This window comes from Colletotrichum scovillei, assembly GCF_011075155.1.
Source record: "Colletotrichum scovillei strain TJNH1 chromosome Unknown Contig00011, whole genome shotgun sequence".
Taxonomy (NCBI): Eukaryota; Fungi; Ascomycota; class Sordariomycetes; order Glomerellales; family Glomerellaceae; genus Colletotrichum; species Colletotrichum scovillei.
Genome location: NW_023336269.1, coordinates 1,840,829 through 1,866,922, shown reverse-complemented (window position 1 = coordinate 1,866,922; position 26,094 = coordinate 1,840,829). Strand labels below are relative to the sequence as shown.

The following is a 26,094-nucleotide window of genomic DNA, read 5'->3' as shown; positions in this document are numbered from 1 at the left end:
CCAACGGTTAATCGACCCAACGATGCCGCTTTCTCGGCCCTACCACTTCTCCCATCTCGTTTGTTCGAGCCGGGAGCACGACGTCTTGACATGGATGCCATGTCAAAACCTCTCCTGTCATCATGGCCCGGCCCGTTTCTTTTCGTCTGCACTTGGGGCCCGATGATAGACCTGGGTACTTCTTCAGTACTTTGCCCGAGAAAGACAAGACGGGCGCTACCCACCCATGGTCGCATGTCATGTCTTGTATCGCCTAAAGCTAAGGTAGAGAAAGGGCTTCCGCATTCCTAGTTGCCCATCTGCCATGCGTGCCATGCCCCTCGGGTACGCAGTGAGGTCTTGTCCGTAATGACGACAAACCATAATGATGCTTGCTAGTGCAACAGACGGCCGAATGCCGTCGCCCCTTCTTGCATACCTTGCTGTGCCTCGCCACCGTTTAATGGCCAACGGCCATGGTGCGGAGCGGCAGCAAGGGATTTGACAGACAGGACCCGTCAAAATGATACCTTTTGCTTGTGACTTGATCATGATGTATGGGCCGTTCCTTCGTGTTGCACAATGCCTCGTGGCACATCACTACCTACCGCTTCCACGGGAGTACTTCGTCTCTTCCGCCCTTTTCCCCATTCGCGACAAGGATAGTTGTATTGCTGTAGACCACGCTGGCTGATCTTGAGTCGTCTCGTGGGAATTCGAGCGAGAGGTCGTCATATTGCCTGGCTGTGCTCCTTTCGTCTTGGTTGCAATCAAATCTGATCCGAGCAAGACCGCCGCGTACTTCTCTGACCACGCCCGGCAGCCAGGTTATCGGACTGTTCCGTTCAAAGTAATTGATCTGGTTTCCCATCTCCAGCTGCCTTGTACGGACAACTTCGATATGGATCTGCATCTCAAGCTGCAATCCAATAAATCTTCCAACTCCATGTGGCTCGGCTACCGTGCTCTGGGAGCTTGGGACTGTCCCCGTGCGTGGTGTACCTTGTCATGTAAATTCAAGGCCCCTGCGCCTGACAGGTTGAGCCTCTGTGGCCCCGGGATCTCCTCCGGCAGGCTAAATTTGGTCATCCTTGGGAGAGTGGGGCTTGATGAAATGTTTCTGTTTGACTTCAAAGAGAACCTGATCCGGCCACAAGGTTCCGTGGCGCAGGGCCCAGAGTTCTGACATGTAACAACCACGACCCAAAGCCAATGCGTCCCATGCTGTTGACATTTGCTGGCGGAAAAGGAGAGCAATCAACCTGTGCAGGGCATGACATGGACCAAGAATAACAGCAAATGCTCTCATGTAGAGAGACGGCAGGGCATCCAGCTCCGGCTCCCGAGTTGGTCGTCCGATTGGCTCGTTCTGCTGACGATACCATGCACGGAGCTATGTACTTGGTATCCGTAAAGGCCACTCTGGGGTCGGCAGTGGATCGGATACAGTACACTACGACCGGGCCTCCGGATGCACCGTCCTGTCTAGAGCACCAAGTCTGAAAGTCTTTTGCGGGCATGCGTGGTGGCAGAACGGTCGACAGGGCCGGGCTATGGAGAACCCATGACTTCACCACGAACACTTTCGAGGTCCAGGCCTCGTTGGAGAGCGAAAGAGGCCTGTCTGCTCGAATGCCAATGTAACGACGTAGGTTTCCGGACTTAAGTCTAGGTTGTATGGGCTGTTATGGCTATGGTGCGGCCTAGGTCACAACCTTCCTTGGTGAAGATAGACTGCTTGTTACATGGGCAGATTATCTCCAGCCTAGAGCGGTACATTTGCAGCCAAGCGGCCAAATGCGAAGATCCTTTTCGATCCGGTTGCTCGTTGTGTCTCTGCGCCACGAATCTCTCCGTGCGGCTCGGGACTCTCTCAGACAGGGTGAGTGGGTTGGGTTTGGCCATGTGTGGGGGAACGCCCCAGAAAATCATTGCAGTTTCTGGTGTCCTGTCGGGGAAAAGGCAGCATTCTGTTGCAACGAAAGCAGCATGCTTCGTACGGATAGTCGGGCAAGGAGAGAAAACTCAACCACACCGATTAAGCGACCGACAAGCGCATCGATGCTGCATGTGCCTTTGCGACGCCTATCTTCTCAAGCAGAAATTGCCGTGGCCAAGCGAACGATTCTTGTTTTCCGAGATGCTGCGCGCGTATCATGAGGTGGTACTTAATATCCTCAAGTTAAGGGCAAGGAAAAAGGTTGCAAATGTGGCAGTTGAGTCTTGTCCGCATCGAGGCAAACCCGCAGGACCTTTGCAGGGGATCAGCTCGTGGCCACTGGCTGGGTCGACCATGCATTGCGTGGCAGATCTCTTCTGCTCTCCCTTCTCTTCTTCTTCCACCTTCGCTTGTACCCACTGAGACCAGATTACCTGCATCCACTGCCCAGAAGTACCCATGGCGGGGAAAATCCTTTTGTGCCCCCAATGGGAAGCCGGCCTGGGGGGCATCCAAATCTTTCATCGAACGTTCTTTGGAAAGCACAAGGCGGACGAGGCTTTAGCTTGAACGATGGGTTAGATTGGGCCGTTGGGGCGTGGCCAGTGTAGCAAACCCACAAGAAGGATACTGGGATGGTGCCGAGCGCCGGCAAGTTCTGCATCTGCCGCGCTATACGCAGGTATCCGTGACGACATAATGTATGTAGAATGAGCAGCAATGTTCAAACGCCGTGCACTCAGGAGCAGAATATCGGAAAATCGTTGTGTCGTGTGGCATTGAGAGAGAGAGAGGGGGGGGGGGGGAGCATCGCCGAACAGCCAAGTGACATCCTGAGGATCCTTTCCGTACAACGCAGACGTGAACGCTGTCAGAGCTATGAAGTGGGTTGAAGCCCGGACGGAGACAGACGGATGACGGACCGTACGTTCGTAGGTACACTGCGACAAAGTACGTGTGTGATTGTGAGCCGCATGACCTACGTAGTAAGTTTGGCCGGATTCGACCAAGGGATGATACCCGTTGACGACGACCAGGAGTGGGCTTAATTGCGTTCGGCGTTCTCTACTTGTCCCTGACAAGGCTCCTCGGGCCAGTAGCCTGGACGGACCGACAAGGGAGGAATCCCGAGATAGTGCTGCGAGAAACGGGGCAATGGTCCATTGCGAAACAGCTGTCATGGCTTACAGAAACGGCTTCAAGGCCCTGGCGCAAACAAATAGGTTGTCTTTCCGAGTTGGCGAGCCGGGGTCTGGGCCGCCGTTTGAAGCCAGGGTGATTAGCCTACCATGGACCAAAGACCATGTCAAAAGTCAGTCCACCATGCAACGCGGAGCTTCTGGAAAACGGAGAAGGTGTGGATGAGGGCCGCTTACCTATACATAGAGTATGGAGTATGGAGTAGTGTGCGGTACGGATACGCCGTAACGGAGCAGAGAGGAAAGAAGCGCGCCCGAGGCGGACAGAGAGAAGAGAAAACGAGCGACCGGAGCAGACGCCACTATCACTTCGGACATGAGTTGTTGTCTTCTTTTCTCTTCCTGTAAATGGAGAGCGACAAGGCACCGACACATGTAGGTAAGGCGTGGGAAGGAAGGTAGTAGTAAGCGGCCTTAAGCTCGGATCGCCAAGATGACGGCGTTTGGAATGGAGTTGACGGTGCCGGAGCGAACGTTGACCGCGGACGCTGTCTTGTTTGTTGCTAGCGGTCACATTGGATTCAGGCTTCAGGCTTCAGGCTCCAGTGTAGGAATGCCGCCGGGCTGGAGTGATTGGTGTGGATGTTGCAGAACCCGGACTGGAGATGCGAAATAGCCTCGGGCGTTAGCTTGCTTACCTTAGGGTGAGGTAAAGTTCCACCATCTGCATAGCGCCTACTTGGGCAAGGTGGAAGGGAAACTCAACGTCAAAGCTTCCTTCCCGGACAGGCCTGGCAAGCAAAAACCCACACAACCTTCAGGCTGGTCTGGTGCAGTGATGCTGGTGGTGGCATCCCAAAGTTGAAAGCTGCATGCTGCCCGGATTGAGAATTGTGTGTTTCTGGCAGGCGCAGGCAGGGAGACAACAAAGGGGAGCCCAGGTGACTGACTGCCTTCCATTCTTCGCCAACCTTCCTTGAGGTAGGTACGGTAGCGAGTCTTGTTTGATCGATGCCTTCCCAGACCGATTGCCAACGCAGCACCACACTTTCCAGACCGGTCAAAGGCTTCAATATGTCTATCCTCATTACAAACTACGTGGGTTCTTGAATACGGAAGGAAGCCGGAAGTTCGAGGCTCGAGACTTGCACACCCATTCCCATATCCAGCAATCTTGGGTATGACAAGGCAAGGCGAACGCAGCGCACATCAGCTTTGACCGTCGACCAAGACCCCCTGGTGCCACCCACGTTCTCGCTCATGCGGTACGGAGTACCTGACTTGCGGAGTAGAGTAGGTACGGGCAAGCGCCTGAAGAACGGGATGGAGGCAAGCAAGGGCGCAGCGCATGCTAAGGTACGAATACTAATTGGGCAAGTCTAGATATCTACAGAGTAAAGCAGCTTCCATTCACTCCAAGACACCTCTTCCTGGTCAGCCCAAGTCATCAATCTGGAAGGAAGAGGCTCTAGAATGTCTCCCGGTACCTTCTTAGCTCCGCTCGCCCGCCTCATGCCGTGATGTTCCATCGCCAACATCAGTTCTCGTGGAAAGAACGAAATGTCCCTCCCCTCACTCACTCCTTCCATCCCGCGCCCAGGAAAGGGACTTGGGCTTGAGGTACCTTGAGGTATTCTGCAAACACCATTGCTCTTGCCCTGGATCATGGCTTGTCACGGTTGGCATCACATGACCTCCATGTCACGCTTCCCAAATCCACCTCTCATCCACTCCCATCGCATTGCCAATGACAATGACGGAAACAGTCACATTTGGCCCGCTGGGTCCTAGCGGCTCATCCGCGACGTTGGAACCGCCTTCCATTTTGACTTCAATCTCCCGCCGTCGGCCGCCTCTCCGCGTCCTTCCATTTCAACATTGCCCATTGCCCATGGAGCTGTCTGCTGGCTGCGGGCATCTTCTTCCTCTAATTTCCACATGATGCCATGCATGGGACTACGTAAGCCTTGCTTCCTTCAACCCCATCCCTCCATTCACGTAATGTCTGTTGCGTCAATACCCGGCCACCGCCGCTTCACTCGACCCTTTTGATTGCCATCGAGGGGACAAATGCATTCTCACCCATCGTCACAGAGCGTCACACTGCATTTTACGCCTGTCAATATGATCGACAAGCATCCAATATTTGGTGTCAGCACTGAAAATCCTCAAGAGCCTCGGCCGCTAGCAATACCTACCTACTTACATACAAGACGAAGTTGACTACACTACAGAATAGCACGGGTACGGAGTACAGACACGAATAATACATACATCGAGCTATCTCAAATCCTCGGCCGCTTGTCGCTTTTCAGCCTGACCCTGTTCAGAGCCACTTTCTAAGGCCCTGCTAAAAGGCCGAGCTCAACTTGAACTGGCCGTGTTTGGTGCTCTCCGCCCTCTCTCTTTATCTTTTCCGTTCCTTTCCAACGACACGGTCGAGGCTCTCCGCTCCGCCTTGTTTCCAGACCGGGCTCGCTGACCTTACAGACGTCAGGATTCCGCTTCACAAGACTCCGGACTCGTTCCGCGGCCGCCCTCGGTTCCACACCCACAAGACCAATTCCAGTCTTGTCCGCAGAATCTCACCCATCATGGCTACGTATTTCGGCTTTCCAATGACAAGCATGTATTTCGCCCACCTCCGATGCTCTCAATACCCGCTTACGACGACGCATCGCCGAACTGTGGGTGGTTGATATGATCATGGATGGTCCCATGTTATGATGTTACTCGCTGCAGCGCGGTACGTCGCGCTGGTTCCCTCCCTCTCGGCTCGTTCGAACATGGGGGTTTGGACTGTGGTTCGATAGCGCCCCGGTAAGGACCACACTCGGTCAAGTTGGGACGATTACCTTCACACCCTTTCAACGAAGCGAAAGCAGTGCCGGTCAAATGCCAGAAGACCATGAGCATTGCAGTAGACCGACACGACCGACCAACCAGCAAATTCGACCCCTCGAGATGAGATGATGTGACTGGCTGGCAAGGATGTACATGCACCCTGACCGTTTGATGCCGGCCAAGATCTGCACCTCGCTACAAGGGGCGACCACTGGCTCAACTCGAAAACAACGCCAAATCATATAGCCAGAGAGACATCTTTTTCCTTCGCCCCGCTCAATTTTGTTGTCCTAGAATTGGACTCAAAACCTGAATAATATGAAAATTCGGAAATGTTGGCACCGACCCGCCTATCCTTCGTAGGGACACTATCACAATTTTCAACCCCACGAGCCTCGAGGCCATGCCGATTCAACCGATAAATGATGATTTTGGTCTCTCGCAATGTTCTTGGCGAGTCCTTCCACATAACTTGCCCTGCCGCGAGACAACTTGATTGGATCCGGGTCTTACTCCGTGCCTGTATTCACAGCGCTCCCTCGCTAACGACTTGGGTGGCTACTCACGGTATCCGCATAACAACATCCCAGCCGATGAACTCCACTACCCGCCATCCTACTCAACGACAGGCATTCTCCAGACCATGCCACCATCTCGCTGCCAGATCTTTCCAAAGCAATGCACAACAAGAACAAAAGTTTACCGAGGCAGATTACACGCTTCTGCACTTTCTCTAATCGACAGTAGGAGACTCTACTCCGAGATGATTCTTATAGCGGCCTTCTCTCAAATGGCATCGGATTCCTGAATCACCTCGTTGAGTCTGTAGCTTCACTATTTGCTACCCATGCGCCGGTGATGCTCATATACGATAGATCCGCGTGGACTGCCTGAGGACGTCGACTGACGCTGCTCTTCTGCTTCTCACATTCAATCTCATCTGCGACATTTCGAGCATGTCTCAAGCCTGAACACTAATTGGCCATGTACTCCCTTAGCGAAAACAGCGGTTTACTCCGTGCTTTCCGACACCTTGGAGGCTAAGGGAGCTTCTGCTCATATCATCGTTGCCGACGATTGATAACAACCAAAAATTGGGATTCGCCCGTTGGAATTGGTGGATTAGCGCCAATGAAATGAACAACTACTTTCTTCCTCCCAGGCAAGCTTCAGCTACCCATTCTAGCCACACAGACGAGCGGAGGATCGACTGACCTGAATGAGTCTAGACACGTTGCTCAGCTGGCCTTAAAACCATCTATTGTCCGTCTCGGTGATCCTTTCCGGCGACGAAAAAAAACTCCAGCCGAGGCAGCACGAAGGTTTGGTTCCTCATCAACCATCCCTTCTGCCAGGCGTCAAGTACCCCAGACCCGATAGCTTCGAGAAGTCGAATACTTTAGGCGAGGAACAGGCCCTCTGAAGCACTTCCCTGCCCATCCTTGCGGATCGGAAGCCTGCCCCTGCGAGACCGCTTTGCCGCTATTGGACGGCTACACTTTTCGCACACAATCGCAGCCCGGTCGTTCTCTCCATTGCGCAAATGAAGAAGAAGGAGGAGGAGGAGGAGGAGGAGGAGGAGGAGGAATGAAGACACAGGGCGCGCGACCCTCGTGGACCTATGATGAACCAAGTCTCAAAACTACTTCGGGGCGCGCAACCACACCTATCTCTACAGCACGAACTGCGAGAGAGGGGTTTCCCCTCCCCCTCCATGCCACAGGCAACGCTTCTATCGATTTTCAACGTTGCGGGACTTCCAGGCCCCTTGTCCATACCTGACCATTTGCCTGATCCGATCCAGAATAAAATTCTGGGGCGTGGTGAAGAATGATCCACACGCGGCACGCGGGAGCGTCTGAAGTTCGGACCTTGTCCATCGCCGTCAATCTGGGACCCCTCCCCAGTCAAGGTGAGGTAGGACCAGATTTCATCATGCCTTGGACGAACTGGGCGGGACGAGCCAGGTAACTACAAGCACCGGACTTGCAATTCCGAGTCGCCAAAAAAACTAACCTTTTCACATCTGTCGATTCTGAAACCTTCCTTGCCGACCCTCGTCGATATTCAGCGTCCGTATCGAACTTATAAGCGAGCCAGACAGATGACCTTGCTCGAAAAAAAAAATGGTCGTAACCACGACCCATTTCCCTCAGACTAGCTGTCAGCCCGTCTCAAGGTACGACGAGGGTACTTTCCCTTGGAATACTACCTCATGTCCCTCTGGCCGTCTCGCTTCCGCGGTACTTGCAACGGATATCCGTACTTTGCCATGCGCTTCAAGGCAATTGAAGACCCCAAAACCCTGCAGCCGATGCTGCACCTCATGGGATTTACCACAGGGGTGATGCGGAATTGCGGTGTGCATCGTCCATTTTGTTGCCGACCTTGCGAGATGCCATGTTTTTTCTTTCCCTTTTGCCGAGCAGTGGTACGGTACCATGGATGAGACTCTCTTCTGGCTAGCCCGCAAGACCAATGCTGGGGCGAGCTCGGCCCGCGTCACATTCAACTTCTGACGACAACTCCAATGACGTTGCACCTCAACATCGTCTTGCCTTCATTGCCAGCGACTTGCCGAGGTCTTGGATGATACTGTTTGATTTTCCGCTATTGTTGCTAATAATGCGCTTGAGTCTATCCATGCTATGTTTCTTGCCTCCTGTCCATCGCTTGTTCTCTCACATCTTATACCTCCCACCGTATCTTTGTAATCCTGTCTCGATAACTACAAGACTTAAGCCAAGTATGCCGACTCGATCACTCGGCAGAGTCTGCTGCCACTTGGGAGATTGTCTCGGTTGAAGCGTCAGGCTTGGTTCTCGGGCTAACGGGCTCCTCATCATCCATGACAACCGACGAGGCTGAAGCAAGAGCCTGGCCCGCTGAGACAAGCTCCTCCTTTCCTGTTCCGCTCTCGGCTTCTGACTGGGTAGTGGTTTGCTGCTCTGATACCTTGGGCTTAGGATGCAATCCCTTCATTTCGAGCCCCTCGCTGTCACTATCCCGTCGTTCATGGTCTTCGACAGAAAAGAGATCTGACAAGTTCACAGCGAGGAACGTCTTGGGAAGTTTGACTCTGCAATACCACTCGTTAGCATCACACCCCAAAAGGCAGCAAAGCCATTTGCTGGAGGGAAACTTACTGGTTAAACTTGGCCCTCAGAGTGCGGATCACTTGCATCCAATCGCCGTGAGGGGTCAGACTGCGTCGCGGAGCGCAGCTGATGCAATGCTTGCTGTCCAATTGGACATCTAGCGGGTCGAAGACGTGGCATCCGGGGCTAATGGTGATTCTGATGCTGTAGGCAAATGTCTGCTCCTCGCCCCCGTCGGGTGTGGCGGCAGGGGCCTTGGTCTCCGATTCATACAGCTCGAAGCAGATCTGCGAAAGATAGTCAAGCTCCGGGATAGTGCTTCTCTTGATCTTCGTCTCGATTCCTCCTTCAAGGATGCAGTTGAGCAGGGTGTAAATGTGAGACTCTTTGGTAAAGTAAAAGAAGGATTTGGCATCGTTCGATGCTTGCATCTCCTCAAGATCCTGGACAATCTCCTTGAGCAGCGGCAACGATGTCAGAAGACCAATCTCCAGCTTCTCCCCATCAGAGATACCGTACTCTTGAGGGCAGATGAAGTCGAACAGAACCTTGGCAAGCTGGTACAATTCCCGCAACGGCTCAAACCTGGCATCGGTCTTTGCCTTGGTCTGAGTGTTGCTCTTGTAGAGGTGAAAGTACTGTTCAGGCGGGGCTGCCTCGACGTGTCGGAGACCGTTGAGGAACGACCGCCGTCGGAAGATGCGTCTCACAGATGTCGAGCTCTTGCTGGCTTCACTCTTGTCCGCCTTATCGCTGGATCCCGAGAAATCCCGTCTTTCCTCGCGGGAGTCCTGCGACGACTTCCCCTCATCGGATGTTTTCTCGGCAGTCTTCGCCTCTTTGCTGCCGTCCTTGCTGTCCTTGTCCTTTTCCTTGTCCTTGATACCGTACTCCTCCTCCAGCATGGCTTTGGGCGGTGTGAATACCCATTCCAAGAACTGCCGGTTATGCAGAGCATCGAACTTCATCGTGTCATAAAGCTCGGAGATCTTGCTAGGATCGACCTTTTCTCCGTCACAAAATTCCGCGAAAAGCTTTTCCCAGCGTTCCCTGAAGAGCTCGGCATCCTCGCCACAACACCATCTGGGTTGAATGTTGCTCACCGCATTCGCCTGAGACAGTGAGGAGGACATGGAGCTTGTCGAGCCTGATGCCTCGGCACTTGCAGGTTTTTCGGAACCCGGGTTTGCAATGGCATTATTCAAAGAAGCAACGGCACTACCGTTGTGCAGCTTGCTGTAGTTGTAGTGCATTACGCGACGGTGGAAGTTCATGAGTTGGACAACGCGCGTCTGAACCTCTGAAGGCTCGGGCATTTTCTCCGGCCAAGCGAATTGGGAAGGTCGCTCGTTACCCTTGCGAAGAAGGCCCTTCAACTTCTTCTTCACCTTGTCCATCTCGTCCTTGGCAGCGTTGGAGTCGTCGAGCAAATCCTTGCGGATAGTGATGAAGTCCTCAGGGAGGTCTTTGCGATCCAGGAAAGCAGAGGCCCAAATTTGCGCACTGGTAGTAACGCGACGTTCAGAACTGCTGAAAACGTGAACCTCGTCAAGGACATCTCGGTTGAGCAGATTGAAATCGTTTCTCATGTTCTCACCCAGTTCCTGGGCCTGATAACGTGCCGAATGTGTTGGCTCACCGCCCCATTTCACAATGAGCTGAAGCTTCTCCAGGACCAAGCTTTCCTCTGCTGCTGTGATGCGGGACATGGTCATACCAGACAGAGAGTCGTGCCTCTTTGGTGGCATTCTGGACGGTGAAGAGTTTTCTGTCTTTGCGGCACCATCGTCAGTCTTCTCTGCGAAGTCCGTTTCGACGCCTTCTTTCAAGACTTGTGAAAGCTCGTCGCCTGACGAAACTGCGACCTCTTCCGTCTTCTTCTTTCGGAACATTGGCTTAATTTGGACCTTGGTGCCAGCCCATCCGCCCTTCTTCACGAGGACATTACGCAGCGATTTCAACTTGGCACGGTCTTCTACGCCAGCTCTCAACGCGACATCTACGGCCTGCAGTACACTGGCCAGAGCGGCCTCTCCTATGAGGAGCACCTCTTCCTGGTGACCCTTGAGTAGTTCAATAAAGGGCGCTGTATGGAAAGTGAACTTGTACTTTTGCTTCGGAGTTCGATCAGCGTGTCGAATGACGGACACGATGCCCTTGAGTTTCCAAGAGTGCTTCGGTGGTGGCGGCGGCACTGGAGTCTCCTCTGCAGGAGGCGCAGCGCCCTCCCCTTGTAGCGAAGGCGCGGCGGATGGAGTCGCTGACCCCGTTCCTGCGGTGGAAGGGACGCTCGCCACTGCAGGATCTACTAGCGGAGGTGGAGGAGGAAGAGTAGGGCTGGTACACGAACTGGTGACAGCAGAGGGGAGTGCACTCTCCGACTTTTGAGGTGGTGCACTCGCTGGTACAGGCTTCGGCTCCTGGGGTAGCTTCTCAGAAACGGCCGACACGTTGGTCACGGACTTGTTCTGCGCCGGTGGCACAGGAATAGGTTGCGAAGCCTCCTTCTCCTTTCCGCGTGATGCCAATGGATCAGTCATATCCGAGGGAGAAGGTGATGGTACGGGAGAGGTGACGCCACCTCTGCGAAGCCTCTCCTTGACAAAGACATCCTTGAGAATGTTGGCGCAGTGGTCATAGTAATCGTCGTTATCCTTGACGAAGCTCCAACCGTTGACGTCGATGACATAGCTCTTGCCGCCAGCCCGCAGGAAGTCGAAGCCGCAAACTCTTTGGCCGAAAGAGGTTGAAATCTTGCTCGCGATTTCCTTCTCTTCAGGCTCCAATGCCGTGACATAGCGCAGCTCCTTGCCGTGCGTGTTTCGTCTGACGACACCGTCGACAACTGGAGATTTCCGAGTCTCTGCGTGGCAGTAATTGGGACCCACAGTGTAGGCTTTGACGTCCTCAGCATTGTCAACTCTCATGAACTTTTCGTAAATGTAACTATTCTCTGGCTCCAGAATAGCGCGAGGAATGTTCAAGTCTGGATCATACTCGGAGCTCTTGTTGCCAATCTTGCGGAACAGCCGGCGAGCACCACCACCGGTGGACTTGGGGAAGTAGATGATGATGTTGTGATCTTCACCGCTGACGGGCTTCTCGACAAAGGGTTTCTTGAGCAGAGCACCGTCGACGCTGAGAATGTCGCCGTCGTCGAGAAGCTCGACCTTGCGGGGAAGCCTATTGTAGCCCAGATCTTCGGCGTCCAAGGTTATACCAGTAATCTCCTTGATATGCTTTGCAGTGTCTGCGGTCAAAAGCTTAGGTCCGCCATCTCGGTTCACCTCGATGCGTTTCGGCGTAGCCACGCCAATTCCGTCTAAAATGTTGAGGCATAGACGACGATCCCAGAGAATCTTCTGCATCGGCACATCGTTGACGCAGAACGGTTTTCTCGCCTTGACGTAGGCAATTGCCTTATCCAGGGGGAAGCCATCCGAATAAAATGAGATGAGGTAATCACTGAGGAAATTGTTAGTACATGTACGCAAGAAAACCACTTTCGTGATGGCCTCGGCGACTATAGATGAATAGGGAGTAGAGTTGAAAGGTTGCCTATGACTGGTCGGGCTTCTGTGAGAGATGGGAGATGTAGTGTGCATGGGTTGAAGGATTGGTGATGCAGAGAGAGGCTATACTGTTTTGGCTCACCGAGCCGTCAGCGAAACATAAGAACTATTCTGACTACTCACCACATGGGCCAATTTTCGACCTCTACATGGCGAAAACAATGGTTAGCAAAAATTTCCGACATAATGCAGCTCCTAGTTTTCCGATTTGCTCAAACCTAGGTTGCTCCTCTCCAGTGAGCGAAACGGCGGCTTACCTTCGTCCAAAATGACCTTGTCACCAAACACAACGACATCGAACTCGCGGTTAGCAATGAGTCGGTTCAGAATGTTTCTGCTAGGCTTGCTGCGGGCCTTGACATCCAAAGCGCAAACTCCAATAACACCCCAAGGCGCTGGCTTGACTGCAGGTGCATTAGAGCTTGTCGGTACACGTTGTCGAGGCGCGCTTGTATCTCTTGACTGACCCTCTTCTTTCTCCTTGTTGTGGTAGGGTCCTCGATCGCTGCTGGGGCTGTGGCTGCTTGCGCCAGTGCTTCCGCTGAACCTGCGCTTGTTGCGGCTGCGGGATCGCGTTGGCTGGGCAGGACGAGGAGGCCGTTTGATTACTTCGTGGTGCGTATGGGTATTGGTTTCGCGCGGCGCCAGGTGATGACCGCCCGGGGCGGCGTTGGCATTCTGACCGTTCGAAGAGGTGGTCACAGTAACGTTGGAGAGCTCGGCACCGGGTTGCGAGGCATTCGTGACTGGTTTTCCTGACGACATGATGCCGGAAACGGAGCGCGAAGGGCCACCGTCGGAGCCGTTTGTCGAAGCAGCAGAGGATTGGGTGGCGGGGACGGAAGTTGGGGCGGCGCCGCGAGCCGAGGCCAGGGAGTAGACAGAAAAGATGCTGGAGACGGATGTGCGCTTGTCCTTGAGGTCGGACTCGGAAGAAAAAGATGATCGGGAGGTGAGGGCGGGTTCGGGGAGGGGGCGATATGGGGCGGTGGAATCTTGCTGGCTAGACCCAGACATGAGGCGTGGGGTACTATCGACCTCGTCGACGTCGGTAAACTGCAAGGCGGAATCGCTCCAGGCTTCGAGCGAGTTGTTGGATTCTCGGCGGGTGCGGCAGAGAGAAGTTCTCGGGCTCTTTAGAGGAATCGAAGAGGGCGGGGGCATGGAAAGGCTAGCAGAGGCAGAGTGGGCGTCGGTCGTTCCAGGCTCGGCATGTCGGCTCTTCCTGCTGGCAGAAGAGGATAGATTGAGGGAATGCGAGACGGAGCGCCCAGGCCTCGATCGCAGAGGAACGTCGGTAGGAGCAGACAAGTTTACTGTCGAATGGGAAGAGGATGACGAAGTTTGGGAAGAGTGAGGGTTGAGGGGAGAAGCAGGCGCGGCGGCAGTGGCAGGGGAAGCAGGATTGGTAGCGGTAGCCGAGCGTGCACTATCTACGGATCGTCGAGTGTTAAAATTCGGTCGGTCCATGTTGCCAGATGCGCCCAGAGGCGATGGAGAGACCTTTCAGACGCGCACTGATCAGATGGAAGGTATTGGAGGGGCGGCTGCTGACTCGACGATTGCTGGGCCTGGGTCGTAGACGCTACAACCTTGCAGTTTTCTCTCTCTCTTTTTTCTTTCTTTCTTGTTTGCTTTGTTGCTTTGTTCTCTGGTTGGTTCGTACCGTATTCGTACCTTGATTGCAAGAATTGGAGGGCGAGCAAGGTAGGAATACAGCGACCCAGCGATCAGGGTGCTGGAACCTCTCAAGGTGAAAGAGCGCAAGACAGGATGGAAGATGAGGGGTTTCCACCGGACGAGAAAAAGTGGCAGACTTTTTTTTTGGGTTTCTTAAATGACGTGAAGTCTACAGCGAGAAATTTGGAGTTTGGAGTAGTTGGAGTTGAGGGCTCGCTGTTACATCCAGATGAAAAAGGTTATTATCATTGGGCAAGAAAGGTACCGTCCGAATGGCAGATAAAGAAGCGACGCCAGAACGTGGGCGTGCAGCACCTCCTGCGTGGCCTTCCCATTGGACGACCGAGGTTAGAGAATGGCAAGCAATCGTAACAGACCACAGAGCCCTGTCCCTGTCTTCTTTTCTCCCTACTACGTACACATGAAAGAGCCAGTAACTTACTAGCTCCTGCTTCTCCCGTGTTCGCGCGCCGAAAGAGCGATTGCGAGACCACCAAGGCCTAGGTAGTTGTTGCCGCGATCGTGATGATGTATGTAGCTGTGTGCCGTGAGACAAGGTGGCGGGGCGGCGGCTGTAGGCACAAGCGAGAGCAGCTCACACTGTAGCAGAGGGACTTTCTAGAAATCCCACAAGCCAAGACATGGCACTCGAGAGAATGCAACGAGGGAGAAGTCAAAACGTTCTAGATGCAGGCATGGCAGAAGCAAGGATGACGTTGGAGGCGGGCACACAGACGGCTGACGGGTGAAGAAGAGGTGGGGGGCTAGCAATACCAACCGAGACCTTGGAAATGCTCAGGTAAGGTAGGTTTCTTACCTTATGCAGCCAGCGCTTGACAGCTGGACCTGTTCACTAAACGTTGTCAAGCTGGAGGCTTCCGGCGAATCATGAAGCTGAATGCAGCTTCTGACACCTCGAGCCTCAATCAATGGCGCCTTACTACTTGACCTTAGTCTCCCACCCCTCTTCCGCACATGCACGATAAGGTTGTCCCAAATCCAAAGACTGGATGAAAAGTTCTAGGCTCTGCTGCTGGCGAACGCAACATCAACTTGTAATACCCAGCAATGGTCGTGATTTCATAACATGGTCCTCCACACAGTCCAATATCCAAACTCCATGGAGCCGATCGAGCACCCAAGAAGAGGTGCATATCATGGTCTACAGTGACTACGGTTCGGTGGAAGAACTTTGTCAACTACCTACTACTGGTTTACGTGGCGCCCTCTACAGAGTATATGAGGTGATTGATGATCATCTTCCTGAAGGGCATTCCAATGACTTTTAGTCTAGGAATGAGTCAGCCGTTTTGGGAAACTCGCAGGAGGAGATGCAGAACCAATCAGGTCATCTCAATTGAACCTGCCCCGCGCCCCTCAATCGTCAATGGCGGGGCCAAAGACACCTGTCGGCTAAAGCCCGGCGAATCTCTGATTGCGATAAGATAAGGCACGTCTGTTCGAAAAGATTGGAAAAAAAATCTCGGGCGACGACTCGACAGACAGTATCTCAGGGCCTTGAACGAACCGCAAAAGGCGTTCGAGTCCGCCAAGTCCACATGCTCGCCACAATGCCTCACTCGGAACAAGAAGGGCCTCTGGTCAAGCGACAGAAGCTTACTGTCGCCTCCAAGCCTGCCACCGCGACACGTCAATCCTCGCGCATCTTTGCGCCTTTCCGAGTATGTCTTTTGAATACTGATGATCCAGGTCTTCCAATGCTAATGCCAATGCTTTCTCCCAGACTGTCGGCCTCGTCTCCCCCACAAACGTCCCCTTTACTTCGATTCCCCTCGGAAAGACGACTTTTCAAATCACGACATCCGTCGGAAGAGCCCTTCAGACCTACGATTTAAAGAGAGGTCTCAACCTAGTCTTCGTTACTCGTCCCCAGACCCCAGCCGACATCACCACGACGCTCGCATGGAAGGACAAGGTCTTCGCCGCATGGGGCGACGCCAGGAAGGGCGAGAAGCAAGGACTTTGGGCATTCAAACGTGGAAAGAAGGTTGAGGAGCTCGAGCTCCCCGAAGACCTCAACGAGCCTATTCAACAGATCCTCATCTTCGGCTCCTGGATTGTTGCATGCGCTGTGACGAGACTCGAGGTTTGGAAGTCGGCCACCCTGGAGCACTACACCACACTCTACACCATGGCTGGCAAGTCGGGCGCCAACGAGATCACGGGCGGGGTCACGAATATGCCGACCTACCTGAACAAGATCTTTGTTGGTCGCAAGGACGGCTGGGTCGAAATCTGGAACGTCAGCACCGGCAAACTCATCTACACCATTCTCCCTCCGAACCCCGACTGCGGCGCTGTTACCTGCATGCAGTCCACCACAGCCTTGTCACTCCTTGCCATTGCCTACGCGAACGGCAACCTGGTGATCCAGAACATCCTGACCGATAAGCCAATTATCCAACTCAAGGCCGGCCACGACGATGAACCCGTTACTTCCATCTCTTTCAGATCTGACGGCATGGGAGCAGGTCACGACGGCCGCAAGGACGGTGTCATGGCAACCGCTACCGCTGCCACAGGAGACGTCACGTTCTGGGACCTAAACAATGGAGGCAGGGTTATGGGTGTTCTGAGGAGTGCGCACAACCCCCCGTCCGGCGACGGTCCGTTGGTACGAGGAGGGATTAGCAAGGTTGAGTTCCTGCCAGGTCAGCCGGTTGTTGTTACCAGTGGACGGGACAACGCGCTCAAGACGTGGATCTTTGACGAGACTCCCTTCTCCGCCATTCCGCGTATCTTGCACCAGCGCAGCGGCCATGCCGCACCCGTCAAGTGCTTGGAGTTCCTCCCCTCCGACTTTGATGGAGCCGATGCAGGCAACAAGTGGCTCCTCAGTGGTGGTCAAGATCGTAGTCTTTGGGGATGGAGTATGCGACGTGATGGTCAGAGCACCGAGCTCAGCCAAGGAAACATCCGCAAGCTGGCAAAGAAGACTGGTATCCTTTCTGCAAAGGCGATGGCCAGGGGCCCTACGACGACTCTGGAAGATCTCAAGGCCCCCGAGATTACCTGCATCGCCAGCTCTCTCAACCGTGACGGTGGTATTGGCGCCTTGCCCGGCAACCAGCCCATCTGGCAGAAGCATAGGGAGAACAAGAAGAAGCTCGATGCCGAAGTCAGCGGCTCGACTGGCTGGGAGAGCGTCGTGACGGCACACAAGGACGACGCTTGGGCGCGTACATGGTTCTGGGGTCGCAAGAGAGCTGGGCGGTGGGCATTCCCCACGGGCGACGGCTCTTTTGTCTCTACCATCGCCATCAGTCCCTGCGGTACTTTCGCTCTGGTCGGTTCCGTAGAGGGCAGCATCGATATGTACAACTTGCAGTCCGGCATTCATCGCCAGCGCTTCCCGTCTAAGCTCACCCCCGCCCAAGCGAGAGCGCTGAAGATTCAGCAGCTGAAGCAGGCCGACGATGTTGTGCAGCTTCACACCGAGAAGAACAGTGACTTTGCGCCCGGCACAGGAAGACACACAAAGGCAGTAACGGGTATTGTGGTGGACTCGATGAACAAGAACGTCATCACCTGCTCCCTGGACGGCAAGATCAAGTTCTGGGATTTTGTCACGGGTAACCTCGTGCATCAGATCAACTGGGCGCCGATGGCCGCCATCACCGGGTGCCGATACCACGCCGCAAACGACCTCATGGCCTTCACCTGCGACGACAACTCGGTCCGCGTCGTCGACCTGGAGACGAAGAGGACAATCAGAGAGTTCTGGGGCTGCCAGGACACCATCAACGACTTTTGCTTCTCCAACGACGGCCGCTGGATCATCGCTGCTTCACAGGACCGCGTCGTTAGAATATGGGACTTGCCTACCAGCCATCTCATCGACGCCATCCGCCTCGAAAAGCCCTGCACCGCGCTGGCCATGTCTTCCTCAGGCGAGTACCTCGCCGCCACGATCGAGAACGAGCTCGGCGTCGCCATTTGGACCAACAAGTCCCTCTTCACGCACGTCCCGACGCGGCAGATCTCGGACAAGGAGGCCGCGCTGCTCACGGGACCCACGACGTCCGGCGAAGGCAACGAGGGTCTGCTGGAGGCGGCTTTCACCGAAGACGGTGACGCGGACGCGGAGGACGAGACCGTCGTGGCGCCGACGGTCGATCAGCTCAGCGCCGAGCTGACGACGCTGTCCCTGGTCCCCAAGAGCCGCTGGCAGACGCTGCTCCACCTGGACCTAATCAAGCAGCGCAACAAGCCGACCGAGGCCCCCAAGGCCCCCGAGAAGGCGCCCTTCTTCCTGCCCTCTGTCGGCGCCGGGAAGCAGCCGCAGCAGTCACTCATCGAAGGCGCCGCGGCACCCGAAGCCGATGCCGCAACGGAGGCAAAGTCCCGCATCACCAAGCTCGAGCGCGGCCGTATGCAAGAAGCGTTTACGAGCAAGCTGGACGACGGCGCAGCCTCGGGAGACTGTAAGATGAATTTTTCCTTCTTTGAAACCCCCACTCACCCGTCTACAATACGTAAAAGAAAGAAGAAGCTAACATGTAAACCAGTCGACGATTTCATCACCCACCTCAAATCCCTCTCCCCCTCGACGGCAGACCTCGAGCTCCGCTCCCTCTCGCCCGAGGACGGCGGCCTCCTCAACTTCATCCGCGCGCTGACGAGCCGCCTCGCAGCCCGCCGCGACTACGAGCTCGTCCAGGCCTGGATGACGGTGTTCTTGCGCCTGCACTTTGACCTCGTCATGGCCGACGCGGAGCTGCTGGAGGCGCTGGGCGAGTGGAAGACGCTGCAGGCGCGGGAGGCCGGGCGGCTGGACGATCTGGTCGGGTACTGTAGCGGTGTCGTCGGGTTCTTGCGGAGCCCTAGGACGTAAGGAGGGGAAGAGAGAGAGAGTGTGTGTAAGGGGACGGGACCAAAAAGCGTTTGTATTTATCTGTTGTCATCTTGTGAAAAGATTTGGGACATGGAGGTCATGGAAGTTGTGTGTCTTGAAAAAGGAGGAAAGGCGCCATTCCGTGTAGAGAGAATTGTCTGGCGAGATGGATGAATCAATCTTAATACCCACCAAACGGCACCCAAGAGCAACCTGCTTCTCGATGTTCACTCTCAATGCCCATCAATCGGTCTCTTCACTGCTCCCACTCTCCCCCATCACAAACTGATGTGAAGAAGACTGTAGCAATTGGAAGCCGAACAACCAATCTATCTGCACATCACCAGTACGTAAGCAGCTACCTGAGCGAGTTGCTCCCAATACCACCGTGACGCAAACTCGCATGAACCCGGCAACTTCAAGCCGAAGCCAGTTCTCCAGAAATTCAGGCATCATCGAAACTTTACGGCTCGCGCTCTCTTCTGGAATACGCAAAAAGTAAAAACGACCCGGTCATCCGGTTCCGCCAAGGAGAATACTGAACCCCACGGGGGAAGGACCCCAATACGTGGGAAATTATATCGGGGAACCGAAAGGCGGGACCAACCAGTGTCCCTCGACACGTTGTTACACCGACGCAACCTGAACACACGGCAAGCCGGCCGCAATGCTGGGATGGGGGGGAGAAGGTAGGCGGGCGATCCTTTTCACTTACTCACCGTTCACCTCAAGTTTCCAGGGGGGCAGGCAAGTTGCTCGGTTCCTGCAGACGAAAGAAAAGGATTAAGAATCCGACTAAATCATGGAAACGAAATAACGCTCCTTGGCCGAGGGCGGTGACTTGTTAGCCTCAAAAGTCTGCCAATCTTTGGGGTTCCTTGGCCGCCATGGGCCCGGCTCGCCTCGGCGAAGAGGGCACCGAAGTCAAGGCGGAGATCGGCGGAGGATGCGGTGGGCTTTTTTTGCGGGTGGTCTGGGGGAAAAGTTGGGCGGCGTGCGGAGAAGGTCCCAACGACACCAAAGGTAAATTACCTACCCCAGACTTTTTGAAAAAGAATTGGGCCATGTCATTCGCCCGCCAGTCCGGACCTCAATTTCTCCACGCAGACATGGTCGTCCTTGCATGTCAGAAGAGTCCATCACGGATTCTACGTTTCCACTGCGTGTGTTTCTCTCAGGTACGCCAAACAAAGGACGGACGGCCTTCCCCGCATCTTTCTCTCTCTCGGTCTCTGTCTTGCTGACGTACTTATCCAGCTTCGCTACCTATCTGGCAATCTCTGCATATCTATCCGAGGATCCGTAACCCCCCCTCGTTCGGATCCGGATGGATACATCCCAACCTAACCCTGCGACTTGCGGGGAGGGCCTGCCAGCCTAAATATGTCGCTGGGGGGTCATGGGGTTGTATTCTCCCCCCTCCAAGAAAAATAAACAGATTCCGGAGATGAGATGCCCGAGATCCTCCCTCTCCTACACACCAACGACTCGCCCAAGAGGGCCGGCCCCGTCATGAACGGGGTGCCTCGGGAGAATAGCCTGCGTTCATAAAAAGGCGAAGCATCATCCTCTCTGATGCTACTCCCATTCTCGGTCTCCTCTTCTTGCTGGCCAGGCAAGCGAAGAGCAGAAGTTCCGACGAGAACATCGAGTCGAACGAAAAACCTCTCGCCGGTCCCCTTGTTTCCGCTAGTCGTCGGGCGAGCAGCTCTACCGTGACCCCAAAGCTCGTAAGACTTCTACACCACCACAAGATGCGTGTCTCCTCCCTCCGTGGCGCCGCTCTAGGCACAGCCTTCGCCGTCCTCGCGACCGGCGCAAGAGCAGCTCTCAACGCGACAGAGACCTCCAACCGCCTCATCATCGCAAACGACCGCCTCTACGCCGCCGTCTCGAAGCCCGGCGGCGCCGTCGTGGAACTCACCCTCGACGGCGTCAACCTCCTCGGCACCGCCTCCGGCGCGACCGGCCAAGGGCCGTACCTAGACTGCTACTGCACCCCGCAAGGCTTCTGGACGCCCGGCACCGTGAAGCCCACGTTCCAGCTCTACTCCGGCACCGACTCCGCCGGCGTAGCTTACGGCGGCGTCAAGATGTCAGACACCTACGCCTCGACGGGCCAGGTCCTCGAGCAGTACTGGTTCCTCCGCGACGGCGAGACGGGCCTGCACATGTTCAGCCGCGTCGCCTACCACAACGAGACGGCGCCCTTCTTGCGAAACCTCCAGGAGCTGAGGACTCTGTTCCGCCCCAACGATCCCATGTGGACGCACCTCCTCACCAACCCGACGCAGTACGCGCCCCTCCCCTCAAAGGACGCCGTCGCCCAGCAGGTCGTCGTCCAGGACGCGACGTGGTACCTAGGCAACACCCCGCAAGACCCCTACGTCCAGGAGGAAGCCGACTGGTTCACGAAATACACCTTCCAAGACACCTGGCGCGACGTCGACGCCTACGGCATGTTCGCCGACGGCTCCAAGACGGCCGACGGCTCAGCGTTCGGCGCATGGATGGTCTTCAATACGCGCGACACCTACTTCGGCGGCCCCCTGCACTCGGACCTGACGGTCGACGGCATCGTCTACAACTACATCTCGTCCAACCACCACGGCGACCAGACGCCCAACATCACAAACGGCTTCGACCGCACCTTTGGCCCGCAGTACTACCACTTCAACAAGGGCCCCGCGGGCACCTCCATCCTCGACCTCCACGCCGACGCCGCCAAGCTCGCCGACCCGACGTGGAACGCGGACTTTTACGACGACATTGCCCACCTCGTCCCCAACTACGTCCCCTCCACGCAGCGCACCACCTGGAAGCTGCACGTCGACCTCCCCGAGGGCGTGACGAAGCCCATCGCCGTGCTGGCGCAGAACGGCGTCGACTTCCAGGACAACGTCTTCGACACAAAAGCCTACCAATACTGGACCGACATCGACGCCCAAGGCTACGCCACGATCCCGCGCGTGAAAGAGGGGACCTACCGCCTCACAATCTACGGCGACGGCATCTTTGGCCAATACATCAAGGACGACGTCAAAATCGTCGCCGGCAAAATCGACACCACCCACGCGCGCTGGCGCGAGGAGACATCCGGCACGGAAGTCTTCCGCATCGGCACCCCCGACAAGTCCTCGGGCGAATACCGCCACGGCTTCGCCCGCGACACCACCAAGCCCCGCACGCCGGAGGAATACCGCATCTACTGGGCGCGCTACGACTTCCCCACCGAGTTCCCGGACGGCGTCCGCTTCCGCGTCGGCGAGGACGACGTCGCGCAGGACCTCAATTACGTGCACTGGGCGGCGTTCGGCGGCAAGGGGAACTCGCTCCGCCCGGACCTCTACCTCGGCGACGGCAACGTCAACAACTGGACCCTCGTCTTCGACCTCGACGAGGCGGCTGTGAAGCAGAAGCGCTACGGCACCTTTACTGTGCAGCTCGCGGGCGCCAAGACGGCGGCGGGCAACACGGATGTGTACAACGCGAGCGAGCCGCACGCCAACTTGAAGTACACCGTCAACGTCAACGGAAAGGACCTGGAGCCGTGGGTGATTCCGTATTACCAGAGCAGCTCGTGCGCGGTGCGGTCCGCGGTGGTGTGCTACAACGTCGCCAACAAGTTTGTCTTTGACTCGAAGCTGCTGAAGGCGGGCGTGAACGAGATCGTCCTGAGCTTGCCGTACGGCGCGACGAATTACGAGAGCGCCGTGCTTACGCCTGCTATTTACGTGCAGTATGATGCGCTGCGGTTGGAGATCAAGTAAACAAAATCCGTCGTTTGAAGGTTTAGATATGGGATGGGGCCTTTTTAGTAGATGCAATAAGCGAGGCGAGATCAACGATATCAATAAAGTATAACATTTAATTCATCAGACAACCGTCTCTCTCTCTCACTGTCCGGTTTTGGAAAGAGAAAGTGTAAAATGGAAAGCTTTGACTCTGTGCCGAAGAGCCGGGTCCTGACTAGACGGGTAAAGAATCATTGAACGAACGCAAGCAAGAGCAACAGTTTGAAAAAAAGAGGCTGAGTCTGATTCGCAGTAGGGACGAAAAGAGGTGAATGCAGGTTTGGGGTTTGGCACCGCCGCGCGGTCGGATGTAAAACGGTTTGTTTCAAGACGTTGTTGACTGTCAAGAAAAGAAAAAGGTGGGAGCGTCGTGTTTTGCGATAAGGCCCGGACCGCAAGCAGCCACGAGTACGCGTAAGAAACCCCCAAGGTGAGTAGAAACTAGAGATTGTGAAATTGGTGGTGATGGTGATGGTGTACTTACCCAGGCCCAGGAGTAGGAGGCAGGGGCGTGTTTGGGCCTGCGATTTGGTTCATACCGTGGGCGTCGCATAGAAGTGGAAATTCTGTACGAAGAGATGGAGTTTTTGTCGATTGACGTACGGAGTACGGAGTGTTCTCGCGTGCTATGTGCGACCCAACAATCAGGGTTTCAAAGCTGTTGAACCTTGCTCAATGATATTTCTCTCTACCATTTTGATACTGGCTGTTCAGTCTGTCTTTGAAATGAGTGTGGCTGAAATATCTGATGCCAAGTGGTGATGCTTTTCTCATGAATGTGAAGATCAATGTTTACCCAATGTAAAAGAAGGAGGACAAAGTCTCAAACCAAGCCAAGTTGTCGGGTTCGTGCTCCAAGGGCGGTTTGGAACTCGCGGCGTTTCTTGAATCGCGGGAGAGCTACGTTGGACCGGCCTCAGAGGGTTGCGCTCGTGTTCAAGTCGCACCAATATCTGGGCTTGGTAATTAGTTTCTCGGCCGGATGAGCTTCCGTAGAGGGCCTGGGAAACGTCGCATTCCGATAACCGACTCGTAGTCCGTGAAAGGGATGATGCTCCGAGAAATGCAGAAACCTGCGGAACCAAAGAGTTTCGTCAAACGCCGCCTTTGCCGAATCTTTTCCAATAGCTGAATCTGATGCTCTGAACAGCGTACAGCGTGAGGTAGCTGGTAGTTTCTTGTCTTGGCCGGGCGTAACCCGGCCATACAGTTGCTAAAGTCCCTAGATAGACAACACTAACACTGCCCACCCGGCCCCCAAATCTGCATGTAAGTGCAGACGGCAGGCTGCGCCAGGCAAATCGTAGGATTTCGCGACGTAAGTGCCGCGGCCAAGGCTAAACGTATGCCGTGCAACGGTGAGCTGGTGCTCGGTATGCATCAAATTCAAGGTTGGGCGGCAGAAGAAGCGGACGTACTAGGCCTTCGCCGGCAAAAGATCGCCGGGCTGGACAGAAGCTGTAGTCTGTACGCCCAATATGACGGTCGGTAGGGCTGCCCACCTGCACGCAGCTATCTAGAAGGGACTTTGGAGCGATGCTGTGCCTGTACCTGGCTAGCTCTTAGGCTCTCCAGAATGAGTGAATGATCGTCCGGCTGCGCTGAGCAAGGCTGATGGGGCGTAATGTTGCATATGCTGTCTCTGACCAAAGATCATTCCTCTGATTATCGATTCGTGCCCGTGAAATCCCTCACCCAAAGAACTTTGGGCAGATGACGAGAATAGTATCAACAACCGTGGTATCACCGTCTCGTCATCGCTGCCTACAGTGAGAACCTGAGTTAGGCAGCACTTTTTGCTCGAAGGATGATAGTTGGTTGGCTTCGATCCATCCAAAAGATGCACCTTTGGGCCGCAGGCTCCGGGCCGCCTTGAATGTCGGTGTGACCTCTCATGTTCGAATGCCGAAACCAAAGTGATCGCCAGAGCATTGAGCAAGGTCACGGCTCCATTGAGGCTGATTCGTGATCTTCCCTCATCGTAGCATTGCTCTTGTTCTGCACAGGGTCACTTGGCCGCCAGTACTGCGACCCTGCCACGTCGAGCATGCTGATTCGAAAGACGAGAGCTTTGTTGTCGCAAAGAGAAGAAGAGAGGCTGTTCTGATGCCAAAAACCATCATGACTGTTGTCATCCAAAGCTCCAGGTTCAACATCGGCTCCCACCTGCAGGTTGCGGGCCAGCTCGTGGTGCGAGGTGGTCCCCGGCAGTGGGAATGCGAGAAATGCCCCTCCATCCCCGCTGTCAGCTCGGGTCGTCAGCCACCCCCCGGGACCAGGGTGGCACTGATGCCTCTGGTGTCTTTGCTGGCATGTCTCTGGTGTTCTGCATGTCGAGGTAATCTTGTTGAGCTCCTCGAAACAAAGCGAGCCCTGGCTCCCCGTCTCGCCAGTCGACACTCAGGAGAAGGACGGTACGGATACTTCGTAAAGAATTTTCCATGGCGCTCCACCGCATTGAGGATCAGCCTCTGCGCCGCTGCCGTGGGAAATAAGCTGTCAAGCGACGAATTGGCGACGTCGACGCCAGGGCCTGCAGTTCTTGGACGGTTCTTGGTCAGTCTTGGATGACGAGCCGTACTCTATGAACATGATTTTGCCAATATTTGACTGCACGCCGCAGTCATGCGCATGGGAGGACAAGGTTCGCGGACTTTTGTCAATAGTCGGTCTGAATCGGACTGTCATCTGAGTCTGGAGCCCCTTCATCGTCCACAAGCTTGATGATCCCTCCTGCTCGGCTACGTCAGCGGAGCAATAACTCTGGGTGAACGATGTGGTGATGATGCATCCATGAGGCGAACGAATTGATCCCGAGGCTGCGATGCTGTGCAATGACTGAAAGGATGACTCGGAGTGAGTGAACAGACATGACAATAAAGCGCAGATCTAGAATGCGAGTCTGGATCATGGGAATGAATCACAGCAGTCGGAGCTTGTTGGTGGGCAAGTGTAACGTGCGACCTCATCATGAGGGGTCTCTGTGGATGTTACCCTGATCATGCTGGAATAGATGCCTCAGATATTCGCGGATCAGCATCCTTTGGGATTTCGTAGCTGTCCTAGGCGTTCCTAGTCAGATTGAGCTGCCCGTTGCATATCGGAGTACAACTCTATGAGGGTGGAGAGCAAGGTGTACCATCGTAGGGGAAAGACGCAAAGGAATGTGTACGGAAGAGAAGGGGAAAAAAGAT

At 55.0% G+C, this 26,094-nt stretch overlaps 3 protein-coding genes across 3 annotated transcripts; 2 read left to right on the top strand and 1 right to left on the bottom strand.

Moving 5' to 3' along the window:
- Positions 1 to 8,376: 8,376 nt before the first annotated feature.
- HER10_EVM0008003 (histidine acid phosphatase) lies at positions 8,377 to 14,532 on the bottom strand. The gene is made up of 4 exons (XM_035477541.1): positions 12,829 to 14,532; positions 12,695 to 12,716; positions 9,048 to 12,464; positions 8,377 to 8,980 (listed from the first exon to the last, which is right to left on the bottom strand). The coding sequence occupies exons 1-4, from the start codon at positions 14,039 to 14,041 to the stop codon at positions 8,662 to 8,664; spliced, it is 4,971 nt and encodes a 1,656-aa protein (XP_035327029.1). The 5' UTR covers positions 14,042 to 14,532; the 3' UTR covers positions 8,377 to 8,661.
- Positions 14,533 to 15,643: 1,111 nt separating this feature from the next.
- HER10_EVM0010564 (WD domain-containing protein) lies at positions 15,644 to 19,106 on the top strand (the record flags this gene model as incomplete). Its single annotated transcript, XM_035480020.1, has 3 exons — positions 15,644 to 15,933; positions 15,996 to 18,696; positions 18,781 to 19,106. The coding sequence occupies exons 1-3, from the start codon at positions 15,811 to 15,813 to the stop codon at positions 19,104 to 19,106; spliced, it is 3,150 nt and encodes a 1,049-aa protein (XP_035327236.1). The 5' UTR covers positions 15,644 to 15,810.
- Positions 19,107 to 20,194: 1,088 nt separating this feature from the next.
- On the top strand, positions 20,195 to 22,876 carry HER10_EVM0011971 (rhamnogalacturonate lyase; the record flags this gene model as incomplete). Its single annotated transcript, XM_035481377.1, has 1 exon — positions 20,195 to 22,876. Exon 1 carries the CDS (start codon positions 20,861 to 20,863, stop codon positions 22,874 to 22,876), a length of 2,016 nt encoding a protein of 671 aa, XP_035327351.1. The 5' UTR covers positions 20,195 to 20,860.
- Between the last annotated feature and the right edge of the window lie 3,218 nt (positions 22,877 to 26,094).

Coding starts and splice junctions, on each gene's coding strand:
- HER10_EVM0008003 (XM_035477541.1), bottom strand. CDS start 14,041: ATGGACCGACCGAATTTTAACACTCGACGATCCGTAGATAGTGCACGC. Junction 12,717..12,828: donor CAAGGTCATTTTGGACGAAG/GTAAGCCGCCGT, acceptor TTCGCCATGTAG/AGGTCGAAAATTGGCCCATG. Junction 8,981..9,047: donor CTGAGGGCCAAGTTTAACCA/GTAAGTTTCCCT, acceptor GTGGTATTGCAG/AGTCAAACTTCCCAAGACGT.